The 15,854-nt window shown below is 38.2% G+C and overlaps 1 protein-coding gene across 1 annotated transcript in view; it reads left to right on the forward strand.

Moving 5' to 3' along the window:
* The first annotated feature begins 4,811 nt into the window (after positions 1 to 4,811).
* WDR36 (WD repeat domain 36) overlaps positions 4,812 to 15,854 on the forward strand; it is a 38,563-nt gene continuing 27,520 nt past the window's right edge. Inside the window, exons 1-9 of the mRNA XM_026498435.4 lie at positions 4,812 to 5,130; positions 7,081 to 7,108; positions 8,712 to 8,812; positions 10,253 to 10,370; positions 12,056 to 12,188; positions 12,977 to 13,031; positions 14,620 to 14,752; positions 15,036 to 15,211; positions 15,537 to 15,657. Coding sequence (XP_026354220.2) covers positions 4,969 to 5,130; positions 7,081 to 7,108; positions 8,712 to 8,812; positions 10,253 to 10,370; positions 12,056 to 12,188; positions 12,977 to 13,031; positions 14,620 to 14,752; positions 15,036 to 15,211; positions 15,537 to 15,657 — 1,027 coding nt within the window. The 5' untranslated portion in view covers positions 4,812 to 4,968. The remainder of the gene's footprint in view (positions 5,131 to 7,080; positions 7,109 to 8,711; positions 8,813 to 10,252; positions 10,371 to 12,055; positions 12,189 to 12,976; positions 13,032 to 14,619; positions 14,753 to 15,035; positions 15,212 to 15,536; positions 15,658 to 15,854) is intronic.

Raw genomic sequence — 15,854 nt, forward strand, 5'->3', positions numbered from 1 at the left:
TGGGCAGAAGATATGACCAGACACTTTTCCAATGATGACATACAAATGGCTAACAGACACATGAAAAAATGTTCAACATCATTAGCCATCAGGGAAATTCAAATCAAAACCACACTAAGATACCACCTTACACCTGTTAGAATGGCAAAAATTGACAAGGCAAGAAACAACAATTGCTGGAGAGGATGTGGAGAAAGGGGATCCCTCCTACATTGTTGGTGGGAATGCACGTTGGTACAGCCACTTTGGAAAACAGTGTGGAGGTCCCTTAAAAAGTTAAAAATTGAGCTACCCTATGACCCAGCCATTGCACTACTGGGTATTTACCCCAAAGATACAGACATAGTGAAGAGAAGGGCCCTATGCACCCCAATGTTCATAGCAGCATTGTCCACAATAGCTAATTCGTGGAAGGAACCGAGATGCCCTTCAACAGATGACTGGATTAAGAAGTTGTGGTCCATATATACAATGGAATATTACTCAGCTATCAGGAAGAACGATTTCTGAACATTTGCTGCAACATGGACGGCACTGGAGGAGATAATGCTAAGTGAAATAAGTCAAGCAGAGAAAGACAATTATATGATTTCTCTCATCTATGGAACATAAGAACTAGGAAGATCGGTAGGGGAAGAAAGGGATAAAGAAAGGGGGGGGTAATCAGAAGGGGGAATGAACCATGAGAGACTATGGACACTGAGAAACAAACTGAGGGCTTTAGAGGGGAGGGTGGTGGGGGAATGGGATAGACTGGTGATGGGCAGTAAGGAGGGCACGTATGTCATGGTGCACTGGGTGTTATACGCAACTAATGAATTATCGAACTTTACATCGGAAACCGGGGATGTAATGTATGGTAACTAACATAATATAATAAAAAAACATAAAAAAAAAAGATTTACCCAGGTTCGAAGGGGAGGAGATAAAGATCTCAAGACTGGATGGTAGTAGGGTCAAGATCACATTTTATTAAGAGCATGAGGATGGGTGATATTGTGGAAATCATTTTTGGGAACTCAATCTGCTACAGAATGAAAGTCTCAAAAGTCTTCTAAAGTCTCAAAGCTTAGAATAAGTAACAATTCTCTCCCCATGTCTAAAGAAACCTTGCAAGCCATTCATTTAGGACTTGCTTAAGAGATGGCCAGACTGATCTAGTCACAACCCGAGAAAGACAGTTGTAATTAGAAGATTCTTTAAAGAGAATTTGTAGATGTAGAGAGAGCTGTGGTTTCCCCACCAATCCTTACCAAGAAGGGGTACCTGAGTTGCCCAACACCTGCAATTCTTAAGCTAAATGATGTGCCCTCTCCAAAACATTATAGAGATTAGAGGTCTGTATAAGCAAGTGAGTCTCCTGAGCTGCAGAATTTTGTAGGCTCACCCCAGGGCCACCTAAATGAGATGCAAGATAGTACTTGGGAAGATTCTCATATGTGTCTTTGAAGATGAGTCAGAGTGCATAAAAAAAAAATAAAAAGTTCTCATTGGGAGAGCTCTAGGGAAGGAAACTAGTCATAATAGACTGCAATGACTAGGATATTGAGAGAGATCAAGAGTTGGTCAAGATGCACGAGACAGAGGACACTTGATACTCAAGAGAACTACCAAGAGTATCTTCTAAATATGATGTTTATTTTGTATTTTCCTTTCCCTGATCCAAAAGGAGCAGACTCAAAGTGTCAGGGGCAAGGAGAGTAAAAGAAGAGGTTAGTAGGAGTGGGTCCAGTTCTGTCCTTTCTGAAGCATGGTTCTCTAATTTTTCCTTTAGTTCTTTCTTTTTATGTTCAGTTAACCAACATATAGTACATCATTAGTTTTTGACGATTCATTAGTTGCCTATAATACCCAGTGCTCCTTTTGTTCTAGAAACATTCTCAGCACCCCCACACCTCCTTGAGTAGGCAGAATCATTTTGTTTTAAAGTTTATTTCTCTGTGCTTCTGACCCAAACATTTCTAACCAATACAGATATAAAGGATATTAGGAGAGTGAGGAGGGGGGCGCCTGGGTGGCACAGCGGTTGCGCGTCTGCCTTCGGCTCAGGGCGTGATCCCGGCGTTATGGGATCGAGCCCCACATCAGGCTCTTCTGCTATGAGCCTGCTTCTTTCTCTCCCACTCCCCCTGCTTGTGTTCCCTCTCTCGCTGGCTGTCTCTATCTCTGTCGAATAAATAAATAAAATCTTTAAAAAAAAAAAAAAAAAAAGGAGAGTGAGGAGGATATATAGGCAAGACAAGAGAAAGAATATATAGGCAAGACAAGTAAAAAAGAGAGTTTTCTTAGGAAAATCAGTTTCTTACTTTTCAAATTTGGATATACCTCTCCTGTAGCATGAGGTTGCTGTCAAGATGTCAGCAAGGCTGCGGTCATCTGAAGGCTGCAGGCTTGACTGGAGCTGAAGGATGTGGTTTCAAGGTGTTTTTACTCACATGCCTTGCAAGGTAGTTCTGGTGTGTGGCAGGAGGCTCTCAATTCCTTGCCGTGTGAAACGCTCTATAGGACTCCTTGAGTGTCGTCTCAACATGGCTGTTGACTTCCTGAAGAACTAATGACCAAAAAGGGAGCAAGTCAAAATCTTCAAAGTCTTTTATGACCTAGCCTGGTTACACAAATCAACCCTATTTAGTGTGAGAGGGAACTACACAAGGGCGTTGAATACCGGGAGGTAAGAATCACTGAGGGCCATCTTGGAGGCTGGTGATCACAATACCTGAAGGTACCAACAAAAAAGAAATGGCCTTTATCATATAAACTACTCAGAAACAGCCATATTTAACCCTTTTTAAAAAGTTAGAAATGACAACATGGCATAGCTGTATATTTAATTTACCTGAATATTGTGAAGCCCTAGTGTGTTGAATTAAATGGAAAATGATCATTTGTCAATGATCTACTGTATCCATATTTTCTTTTACTCTAACTTGTGACTAGTATCCTTGGGGGCAAAAAGAATAAGAGCTAATTCTTTTTCTCCCATCACACACACACACACTTTGCTGGTGGCTGAATAGTGAGCAACTCAGGGAGGCAACTGGTGGAAAGAATTGAACCTGGGCCAACTGTTCAACTGGAAAACTCACAATCAGCCCATAACACCTGCTCTTTAAAAGATCACAGCACAATAGCTAGCATGCACATCTACTGCTACTATACTGCATTTTCCATGATGGTTCTAATTTTTTAAACTTTTGCCTCACTATCCAGATGTAGGTTAAAGAATATAAATCTGATTGTCACACAGGCCTAAATTCAAATTGCTATACTACCATTAATTAAGTGACCCTCTACAAGTTAAATAATCTACGGGAATTTCTGGTTCCTTATCTAATGTGAATCCACACCCACCCTGTGGCCCAAGGTTTGGTCTTGAAAATGTGATTGCTGGATGCATATTTCTCCTATCCTCCACTGCCCTTCAGTGATCTCCCCTTCTCATCCTTTTCTAACCTTTATGCTAGTCTCCATTTGGGCCCCAAATAATCTCAGGACTTCGTACAAACTGCTTAACCCCCAATGAAACAGTTTCCTCATTTGTAAAACAGTAATATTTTTTGCCCTGAACACCTCACAGCCTAGATTTGAGGATTATATTAAAATAATGGGTGTCAAAGGCTTTGTGAACTGTAAAGTCCTGGTTGAAGAAACTTTTTCGATTTTCTTACCAAACTGTCAGTATATGCAGAAGTCTTCGTCTCTGATTATAACAGCAACATCTGCATTACACACAATTTATAAAAGTCTTAAAAATGTCTATTTAGTAATTAAAACCATTCGTACACTTTTGCATCACTCGGAGGTAAAAAAAATTAATATTCCAATTTTTTGCTGTAAACAAACTTAGTAAAAAGCAAACAAAATATCTTTTTGTTATGGAAAATTTCAATTTTATACAGAAGCGAACGGATAATATTATGAACTCTCAAATATCCATTCCCCAGATTAAACCATTACCAATCCTGTTTCTTCTAAATGCTGCGCCTCATCCTCATTTATTTATTTTTTTATTAAGAGATGTATTTATTTATTTGAGAGAGAGAGCACGGAGGGAGGGAGAGAGTTAAAGAGACTCCCGCTAAACGCAGCCTAAGGCGGCGGATGGATCCCAGTGCCCTGGGTCACAACCTGAGCCAAAACGAAGAGTAGGGGGCTTAGGGGCGCCTGGGTGGCTCAGTTGTTAAGCGTCTGTCTTCAGCTCAGGGCGTGATACCGGGGTCCTGCAATCGAGCCCCACATCAGGCTGGGAGCCTGCTTCTTCCTCTCCCACTCCCCCTGCTTGTGTTCCCTCTCTCGCTGTCTCTCTCTGTCAAATAAATAAACAAAAACCTTAAAAAAAAAAAAAAAGTAGCGGGCTTAAGCGACTGAGCCACCCAGGCGCTGCCATCCCCCATTTGAAAGCAAATCCCGTTATATCACTACACTTCACTTGTATAGACACATAAAAGATAAAGAATCTTTAAAAGCATAATCACAATACTACTAACACCTATAAAATTAACATTAATTTTTAAAATATCATGTTATCCAATGTTCAAATTTACTCCATAGTCTCATGGTTTTATACCTTTTTATAATTACACGTTTAACTTGTCTCCACCTGTGTTAAGACTACACCTGGCCTCCCTTCCCCGTTCTGGGCGCAGCGCTTCCGCTGTCGCTCCCCTCCCCCAAAGTCCCGCGGAAAAGTGATTCCAGTCTCTTCCAGCCCCACCAGAGCTGGGGAGTATCGCGAGCACTGGAGACCGTGTCCCTCGGAACCGAAGTCGCGCCTCCCTTGCGAGCTCCGGAGGGAGTTCTTTTTCAGTAGCACTAGAGCAGACTCCGCTAACGCCATTGGCAGCGGGCACCGGAAGCCCTTGTAAGTATGCGGCGCCGGCAGAGTGCTGTGCCTCGAGAAGCAGTCAAGGGCCTGGTTCGCGGTTTCCTTCGGGGCTGGAGCACAGAGGAGCCCGGACCGCAGTAGCGATGGAGCGGGGCGCCGGGGGTCGCACCAGCAGTGCGCTGTTCGCAGGGTTCCGGGCCTTGGGGCTTTTTAGCACTGACATTGCGCACGTGGTGCGATTCAGCGCGCTGAAGCGCCGGTTCTACGTGACGACCTGCGTGGGCAAGAGCTTCCACACCTACGACGTGAGTGACGTCTTTCTTCGCCCGCTTCCCGGGAATCACCCCCCCCCCATCCCGAGCGCCAGCACTTTGCGGGGGAAGTCCCGCTCTCGTCCCGCTCTCCTCCCGCACCGAGCCAGGGCTTCCCTTTCTGCCCGTGTCTTCCTTAACCCCTGTCGGTGCTATTTCTCCACCGCTTCAAATCCACGTGCTGCTTAACTTAGCCCTTGCAGTGCGCTTGAGGCGACCTCGGACGCAGTCTCGCTAAGGGAAAGGACCGGAGAACAAACTTCAGTTCTGTGGCGGCGTATTTCTTTGTGCGCTAAATATCTATTGAAGTTCCCTTGAAGGTGTAAATGTGATTTAGACAAATCCTAGCCCCCTGAATTCTTAACGAGAGAGACTCGTAAGACATTGTATTGTGCAATTTCTGACCCACGCTGAATTAGAAATTTAAACTCAAATACAATGGAAGAACTGGAGAGGTGAAATTAACTATGATTTGGGGGACTGTCCACATTGGGTAGCAAACTAATTTCCTTAAAACTCCCCTGAGCATCTATTTCTACCAACACTGAGGGTCTGACCCCGTGCCTCTTAGTCTAAGCCTTGCAGCAATTTCGTTCTCTACGGGGTATGGACGGTTTTCCGGAGCGCCCTTATGTAAACTAGGAAACAATTTCAGAAATTAAGTTATTTGCCCCAGGCCTTCCTGCCTGTTAGTTGATGGTTTTTCTCCTTTAATTTCTCATCAATCATTGTAATAGTCTTTCGTTGCTGTTTACTTTTTTCCTTTATCTCCTAATGAATGTACGCTCTGTGAAAGCGGGACCTTTTCTTGAGGAGGAGGAGGAGAATAGCCAGTATTAAGTACTTTTTCTGGAAACCGAGCTGTAAAGCTAAATTCTTTGAAGGATTGTGGAAAGCAAATGGGTTATTAGCAAGAAGAGGTAGTTGTTGGTAGCTGGTTGAGTGAGTGGAAGAGGAAAGGAGGGCCATGCTCAAGGTGGAGATGGTGGTGGTGATGGCAGCGAACGTTTACTGAGCATTAACTGTGACTGGCTCCATTCTAACTGTTTTACACAAATTTTACACATTGGATACTCATAATAATCCCATATAGCAGGTACCTACTTTAATTCTTTTTTTATAGTTGAGGAATTTGAGGCAAGGGGCGTGGGGATGGGGTAACTTTGTCAAGGTCCTACTGCTGGGTCAATAATCATAGATTGGGGTCAGCAAACTACAGTCTGCAAGCCAATCCTGCCCACCATTTGTTTTTGTATACTTGTAACATTTTTATTTATTTATTTTACAGGTATGTTTGTTTATTCTAATATAACAACCTCCCAAATAAATTTTGCACAGTAGTAGGATGCAATATAATTAAATTTTGGCATGGGATGGAGACCTGTGTCTACTTGCATTTAAGAAATAGGATATTTAATTTGATCTCCAGGGCCCTTTCAGTCTTAGGATTTTAGCATCTCTGGGATTTGAATTTCTACTTATATCCCCTCTGAACCCTGTGCTTCAGAGATGGGTGGTTTTGACATTTTTAAATTGTTGGGGGAAAAAAAATCAAAAGAATGATAATATGTCATGGCATATGAAAATCAAATTTTTGTATCCATAAATCAAATTTATTAGAATAGAGCATATACATTTGTTGTGTGTGGTTGTTTTCATGTTTTATTAGCAGTTCAGCAAAGACCATATAGCCTACAAAGCCCTAAAATATTTACTGTATGACTCATTATAGAAAAAGTTTGTCTACCCCTTCCATCACTACTCCTGACGAAATAGTTGAAAATATAAGCTTTCCTAATAATGAAAAATTAGGATCAGTAAGTGTCTTTTTAAGGAAAGATAGCATAGCAAACTTATGTATGAGATTATATTTTAATTTTCAGGTGTTAAATTTCCATTAACAAAAGCAATTACTAATCTAATCATTTTTCTTTATTAAAACAGGTTCAGAAACTTAGTCTGGTTGCAGTAAGTAAGTGTAAACTTTATCCTGAATCTGTGCATGTTTAGTGTCTTTTAAAAATCATAAAAATTTTAAAATTAATTTAAGACTTACAGCGTATATAAGAAATCCAGTGTGTAGTTCTGATAAACTTACATAGTAAAAAAAAGAGTCCAGGATAGGATCATATGTTACTTGTAGTTGTCCTGTCTCTTGAGTCTTTTTAAATTTGTGTTTCACAGCATTGATAACTTTTCAAAAGTATAGGGAGTTCTTTTATAGAATGTCCTTCAATTGGAGTTTCTCTAATGTTTCCTCATGATTAGATTCAGGTTATGCCTTATAGCAAGAATAACAAATAATGGGAGAATTCTCGGTGAATCATATTAGCAGGCACATGCTGTTGGTTAATTCTGTTCCTGCCAGTGATAACTTTGATCATTTTATTAAGGTGACATTTGTCAGGAGGCTCCATTTTAAAGTTTTACCCATTATAATTAATCAGTATCTTATAAGATCCATTGAGACTATGTCAATATCCTATTGCTTTTCAAAGTTTTACCCACTGTTTTTATCATTTAGTGATGATTCTTGCCTGAACCAGCTATTAGAGTGATGATTACCATTTAGTGATTTTCTAAGTCCATCATTCCTTCTACTGTAAGGAAGAGTTTTCCCTTTTCTCCCATTTTGATATTTTTTTCCAATGAAAGAAATACTTATTTTTTTGGAAAGTGTTTAACAGGGAAAGGGCTTGCCAGGGCTGAAAGATTCTGGTTTTACCATCAAATATGATCATTGTAACAGAAACAGAGGACTTTAAGTTTATTAGTCTGATAAAAAATTTTTTTAAAGATTATAGAAGGCAAAAGAAGGGCACTATAATGTAAGTTGAATACAGAGTGAATGATAAACTTATAAAAATAGTATTTGGGAAGTGAAATCTTAAAGTGGAATATGTAGCATGAAAAATACTTAAAACAATCCTATATCTTCTAACTCTCCTGCCCCCAAAACAGGGAATAAAAAGAAAATGCCAGTGTGACCATGATAGAGAGGAGTGAAGAAATCCTATCATATGAGAAATGGCTAAAGATGACGGGCATATTTGCCTTGGAGACTGAATAAATACCATATTGTTCATTGTAAGGGTCAGAATGTAGAGAATCATATGGAGTTTTTCTGAGGTTTTTCCAAAGGATGGAGTTAAATAGGGTTCTAGGTTTTTATTAACTTTAAAAATTTTGCTAGAGTTGCTAGTGAACTTGATATTCCTGAAGGCATTTACATGAAGGGTGGATGACTGTCTGCCAGTTTTTTATATGAAGTGAGGAATTTTTCCACGTAACCTCAAAAACTTTTCATTTTAGGATTATGTTTTTATGTCTGTAAATTCTAGACATTAGTTCTCTTAGGGAAGGTCAAGGTGGTTTCATAGTTTGAGTCTGATAGTATTAAATGTATAAAATAACATTGAAGTCAAATTTATATTGATTCTCAGCTTTTGTATACACACACACATATCTACATATTTTTAAATTTTAGCCATGGAAAATGTTACATGTATATTGAGGTTTCTATCTGTGCCAAGATCTTAAAATTTCGTACTTATTTTATATTTCCTTTTACCTAGGTAACTCTCTTCCACAGGATATCTGCTGTATGGCAGCTGATGGGAGGCTAGTCTTTGCTGCTTATGGGAATGTTTTCTCTGCATTTGCCCGTAATAAAGAGGTTTGTGTCACTGAACTGTTTTGTTTTTTGCAGTCAATAGTTGATTGTCATGACAGTGAAGGGAACTTTTTTGTTGCCATTCTTCATCTGGGATGCTCTGGATATGTACTTTTTTTTATTGTAAACATTTATGTAGTTTTCTGGAGGAGGAAAAATTGATTTCATCAAATTCTCAAAATTAGTTAAAACTGGTACTTTAGTCCAGTTTTCTTTGTCATGGATGAACATCAGAATTATTTGGCCAGCTCTTCAAAATTTTCTTGCTCAGTTGGGCCCCATCTCCTGAGCACTCTACTTTGTATATTGAGTTGGGGTAGGATTTAGAAAATGCCTTTGAAAATGCTTTCCCGGGAGATTCATATTTATACCACTGCTTTATGTGGATTGACTTTTTCACTATGAACAACTCAGACCATGACTCCTTTTCTTGGAACCAACCAAGTGCTTGTTTTCTATATAGAGAAAACTAGATTCTCTCTTTTCTACACTGCTAAGGAAGGGTCTTTTCTTACCTTAATCTATCAATTGGTTTCTAAATTTGTTGTGGAACATTCGATTTGGGAGATGACCTGGCTCTGGTGGTCCAGAATGAAAGGGAAAGTGGCAGGGGATTTACCTGCCTAGATAGCCAGGTAATTGAATCACTGTACTTGTGAAGGCCTGACTTGGACTGACATTTGTTCCCAGAGTCCTCTATCATCACTGTCTGTGGCATAGGAAGGCAGTTTAACTGTGGAGTTCTTTAATGGGACCTGATAGGATTTTTAGAGTCAGGAGAAATGTCTTTTTTTTTTTTTTTTTTTGGCAAAATACTTGTTTGTAGTTTTCCCTGGAAGATACATATAGAGAGGGAGAAAGTAAGGATGGCAAGGCATCAGAGACTTAACTGTAGGAATCTAGGGTCAAAAGACAATAGTGGTTTTGGAGCCTGGTGAGAACTGAAACCATGGGGAAGGGGCTATATATAGTCTTGAGGGATGTAGCTACTGTAAAGATAAGGGTCTCTGTCAAAACAGAAAGCTATGAGGAAGAAGTGCTCTATCTCCCCTGTCATCTGGAAGCCAGCTGTTGAGGGAGTTTGTGGAGGTCAGCCTTCTAGAACATAAGCACTGTTTTAGGCTGCATGGAGTTCTGCTGGTTGGATTGGGTGAAGGACGTGGCTGTGTGTATGCAGCCTCCCTGAGTTCAGTTGTGAGGCTGAGTCCCAGAGGTCTCATTTCTGTGTTTCTAATCCATGCTTCCTTATTATTGGCCTGGTTGAGGGAGCAGGTGAAAATGCCTGGTTCCTTGCTATTTGTTAATCTAACCTGGATAATCAAAAGTTGGACCTCATTTCTCAACATGAGCATCTTTATGACTAGCATGTTTTTGGTTAATATGAATAATATTACATGGTGAATGAGGGCTAATATGAAATTCTTTTGCACTTTGACATTGTAGGTAGTACACACTTTCAAGGGTCATAAGGCAGAAATCCATCTTTTGCAGCCCTTTGGGGATCACATTATTTCTGTTGATACTGACAGCATTCTTATTATTTGGCACATATATTCAGAAGGTAAGAATCAACCAATTTATTGCATTATCTTGGGGGTAGTATATGTGTAGCTAAAATTAAAAACCTATATAAACACAACTTCCATATCAGAGGTTTCACATCAGAAAAAATTTTTAGACTCTTCAACATGTATGAGGAAAAAGGTTTTAAGTAAAATATGGATAAGCAATTTTAGTCAGCCAGCTGAACTATTTATAACCTGTTTAATATGATTCTCTCAGCTAATAATATTTTCCATTGCAGTTCTCTAAGTTTAGTGACATGTTAATTATTTTCTCTGTGGAGTGAATTTTGGTATATGTTTTTGGTTTGTATTTTAAACTTTCAGTAGAGGAGATCATAATAGTAAACTAAGATCTTATAATCTGAAGGAAAGTGTCCATCCTGTTTCTAAGAATAACGGTCGACGTCCTTTAACTGTGATACTCTATACAGTGGCGCTGAACTATGTCTTCAGGACGGTGTTATCCTCAAGGGTTGGGAATTTATCCCCAGAATATCCCTAGCTTTCCTCAGTAAAAGACTGTGGATCTACCATGAATTCGAACTTCTATGTCTTTTTTAATCTGTTTACATTGTTCTATGAGATATGTTTATTTTTAGTAAAAATTGCCCTCCTGGGAGCTGATCTATATCAAATTAGACCTTCTTTGTTCTGTCTTTGCCCAAGTAAAGGGAGCAGAATTTCTGAAGTAGTCTTTGTGCAGATGGGTGTTAAAAGGCTTTAATAAAGTTAGAGGATCTGATTCTTATAGTCCAGCAGGCTTTCTGTTGTTGCTGGTGCCAGCTTTTTATTATTGTTACAGCAGCACATTGAACCAGTGTCTTCAGGGAGCTGTTTATGTTGCTTATAATTAAAATTGCTAGATGCAAATAGAGGCAAGGATCTTTTAAAGTAGGATTTAAGGTTTATATGATTTTCACCTTCTATGCTTTTTAAAATGGGTACACATACCTCTGGGAATGTGTAACAGTATGCCACATAGTATGTGAGACTGAAAGTTAAGTGAGATTTACCATCTTTGATACTCAAATTTTGGGGAAAATTTAGTGAAAAGTTGTTTTCATCATGCATGAACTGTGAAGTAGAAAACAAAATTTACACATAAGAATTTTAAATATAGGTAAGATTTCAAAAAAACGGCTGGATTTGTTATTCTCTACTCCACAAGGCTGTACGTTCTTTTTCTCTCCTCTATTAGAGGTTCCATGGAAATGTGTGAGAAGCACTATTCTTAGTTTCACCAAGGTTTGCCTCTTATGTTTTACATCTTTGAGTGGTCTGTCAATCTCTCTAGATATTTGAGAGCTCAGTATAAGCACTTCACTTGGAATATTCGCTCTGCCTCTTGGTCAAATTATAAAAATAGTAAGGCTGATCCCTAGAGTCACTTTTTTTTAATCCTTATTTTTTATTCCTATAAACCAGCTCAGCAATGAGTGAAATTTTTAATAGTATTGATATCAGAACTTTTAGAAAATTTTTGGCAGTCTAAATTATATTTACAAGTTGCCCCTCATCACATTTATTTAATTTTTCAAGGAATGTGTATAGGTTAGTATGTAATTCTTTGGTTTATATTAGGACATTAATTTTTGGTATGGTAGCCTTACTTTAAAAAGGGGTAAATATATGGGTATATGAAAAAATAATTACATGTTATTTATAACTTTGACTTTTATAGAGGAATACCTGCAATTGACTTTTGATAAATCAGTATTTAAAATTTCTGCAATTTTGCACCCAAGTACCTACTTGAATAAAATACTTCTCGGCAGTGAACAAGGAAGCCTACAGTTGTGGAATGTAAAATCCAAGTAAGCACTTCATTTGGAGTATAAATATAAATATCATTGACTATCCATTCTGTGCTTGGTTCAGTGATGATGACCGAGAGGTATTTTCTCTGCCCCTAAGGTTGTCTGTTGAGGCTCTTTATGTGATGTTTACACTATTGTACATTAAGTATCCCTTGGATAATCATTGAGTAAATTAATCTGCGCCCACTTACTGAATTTACTATGTGATCTGATATTTTGTTGACTATGTTATAATGATTTCAGAATCTCTGTTTCTTCAAGGACTTATTACTTATCATTTGTGGCTTGACTCTGAAATTTAGAGCAGCGCCACTGTTGTCATGCAGTGGTTCTAGAAACGTTGGTGTCATAGTTATATTCCCTTCTGTAATATTTTTCTAGAGATCTACCTACATTCTATGATGGTTTTTTGTTACAGTCTGTAATATGAAATGGTTTTTAGTCATGTATTCTTTTTTCTATTTCTTAAAGAGTTGACATAGTATAGTAATTACCAGCAGCATCAGGCATAGGATCTAGAATTGGTCTGTCTGGGCTCTGAATTATTAGCCATATAACCTTAGCTTAATTGTTTCGCATAATTAAGTTTCTTAGTTTCTGTATCTGAAAAATGGTGATGATATCTACCTCATGGGATTGTTTTTAGTATTAAATAAATTAATATATGTACTTAGGGTAGTGTGGGGCAGAGTAACAAATTAAATGTCTTCTGTTACTATTTCCCTTTTTAATATGTAGTTGATTTTGTTTTCCTAAATAAAACCTTTCTATTTTTCTTCTTGTAGTAAACTACTATATACATTTCAGGGATGGAAAATTGGAGTAACAGCTCTTCAGCAGGTTAGTATTTTTCTGTTTAGTCAAAGGAAAGATGAAGTAAATAGTGTGATCTTTCAGTTTCAGGGGTCAACCATATTTTTAGTCCTGAAGACAATAATATATAGAACCAATTTATTTTTATAAATATTACCCTAATAAATAGTGTTTTGGAAATGTAATTGAAAACAAATAATAATGCCTTTGACTATAAACATTTTTAGAAATCTTTTTGTCTGGAATTAGGCTCTAAATGTATAGTTAGTATGGGGTTATGTTTACCAATCATTTTGCAAGCATGTGTCTTATACAGAGTGGAGATGATAGGGATGAGTTAGTTGTGCAGTAAGGGAGATTGTAGGTCATACAGAGAAATTTGTCAGGATGTTGAGAGCTGTAGCTTGGAATAATTGGGACCCAAATTCTACTATTTCATTAACTAGACTCTTCTGTAAATATCTGCTTTTGTTTTTATGAGTCTGCACAATCTGCACAACAGGTATGAATGAATGAATGTATGTCTGCAGAGAATCTTCTGCGTATATTGGACACATATACTTCCAGTGTACCCTTGTCCTTCTACCTATTGCTTATACCTGCGCAATTTATATTCATTCTTTCATTCTCTCTCACTGCCATCAACTTTGCTATGCTTTTGCCTACCCATAAGACCCCAAAGGTATCTGATGATTAGGTCCCTTGAGGACAAGGAATCATACTCATTTTAGTTTCCCTAGGGTCTTATGCATAATAGTCACTTGATGATAAATTACTAAAATATTTAGCCTGATTCCATTCTGTAATGGTATGGGACATTGATCTTCTGTGCTAAAATAGAGAAGCTTATTCAGCCTGTATGTAAGGCCATTGTATAAAATGAAGATTATATTCATAGATTATTAGAGCTGGAACAGACTAATTGTAAAACTTTTTTGCCTTTTAACGTGTTTTGTAGACTTTTCGTTTTCCTTGGATAAGTAATTCTTCACTTGCTTTGTAGTTGGCCTTTTATGTTGCCATGCATATGGCAAGCCTTTCTATGTTATGCTCTCTTTTTTAAAGATTTTATTTATTTATTTGAGAGAGAGGGAGAGCACAAGTGAGGGTCAGGAAGGGCAGAGGCAGAGGGAGAAGCAGACTCCCCACGAGCAGGGAGCCTGACTGGGACTCAGTTCCAAGACCCCAAGATCATGACCTGAACTGAAGGCAGACGCTTAACCATTTGAGCCACCCAGGTGTCCCTATGTTATGTTTTCTGAGAGTTGTCTCTCTTTTCTGTTTCCGTCCAGTCAGTGATCTGTAGTGACTTCATATATCAGATTCCTTTTCTTTTATGGCTGTTTACTTACTGTGTCAGCTATGTTTTCGGGGTGAGGAGGTTGTTGGTGGCTACCATATTTGAAACTGGGAGGTTACTTGAAAGCATTATTCCTAAATACTTACACGTGAAATAGCAATTAAAGTATGCTAGAATGGTGATACTTACTGTTTTTTTGCCATCCTCAGGAAGATATCCCTTTTTTTGATAACACATAAGTAATGATGCATAACATCAGAATTATTAAAGCTATTTTGATTAAGAAAATAAAAAGCTGAATAATTTAATTTTCAGGCACCAGCTGTGGATGTTGTTGCTATTGGTCTTATGTCAGGTCAGGTTATTATTCACAACATTAAATTCGATGAAACATTAATGAAATTTCGTCAAGACTGGGGACCTATTACTTCGATTTCATTTCGCACAGGTAACTTTTAACTTACTTATTGATAACTGTAAAGAACATTTAAAATGCATTACTTTGAAGCTCATCAAAATTTTCCTAATGGATATTTTCTTGCAATTTAATGTATTTAATAGAAGTGAGTGAAATACTACACTGCAAATAGCCAAAGGATTATGAATAGGTTATTGGTGCATGGTCTTTTCTAACTTTATGTTTATGGATAAAAAGGGTAGAGAGAAAAATTGTTAAGTTTGGTTGTTTTATGGTGCATGTTTTTCTTAATATATTTTATTTTTGATAACAGATGGTCATCCAATAATGGCAGCTGGAAGCCCGTGTGGCCATATTGGACTCTGGGACCTAGAAGACAAAAAATTAATCAATCAAATGAGAAATGCACATTCTACAGCAATTGCTGGGCTGACATTTCTTCATAGAGAGCCACTTCTTGTCACAAATGGTGCTGACAATGCTCTGAGGGTATTACGATTATCGTTACCATTTTCCTGGTTTCTGTCCTTGGGGTTATTATAAGCCTGTTTTAATGTATGAGCCTGGAACCTAGAAGATGAAAGGAAAATGGAATAAGATAATGGTATAGATGAAGTAAAGAGCACAGCAGGTTACATGATTGCAGTGAAGTGAGAAAGTTACAGTATAGTTTATCTTTCCCCCTGCCCCCTCTCCAGGGTCAGCAGCCTGGCAAGCACTACCTGGTGTCAGCTAATATATGTCGAAGATGATCTGACTGCTTGCAGATCACTTAACACATTGCAAAAGAACCTTATCTTTTTTTTCTTGGCAGATATGGATATTTGATGGTCCCACGGGTGAAGGTCGGCTTTTGAGATTCAGAATGGGACATAGCGCTCCTCTTACCAAAATCAGATACTATGGACAAAACGGACAGCAAATTCTTAGTGCAAGTGAGTTTCTGCTTTGTGCTTTTAGTTTATTCAAGCAAGTATTGAGAGCAGAGTGCTTAATATTTATTAGGTTTGGTATTTACAAATTTTCCAATTCAGATACCCCTAGAGTGATTTGGAAATCTGGGGAAATGAGGGGATTCTTTTTGAATACTTAAGGAAGCATTGTAGATGATATTATCTTCAGTTAGACTATT

The sequence above is a fragment of the Ursus arctos genome, unplaced genomic scaffold (genome assembly GCF_023065955.2).
Source record: "Ursus arctos isolate Adak ecotype North America unplaced genomic scaffold, UrsArc2.0 scaffold_5, whole genome shotgun sequence".
Taxonomy (NCBI): domain Eukaryota; kingdom Metazoa; phylum Chordata; class Mammalia; order Carnivora; family Ursidae; genus Ursus; species Ursus arctos.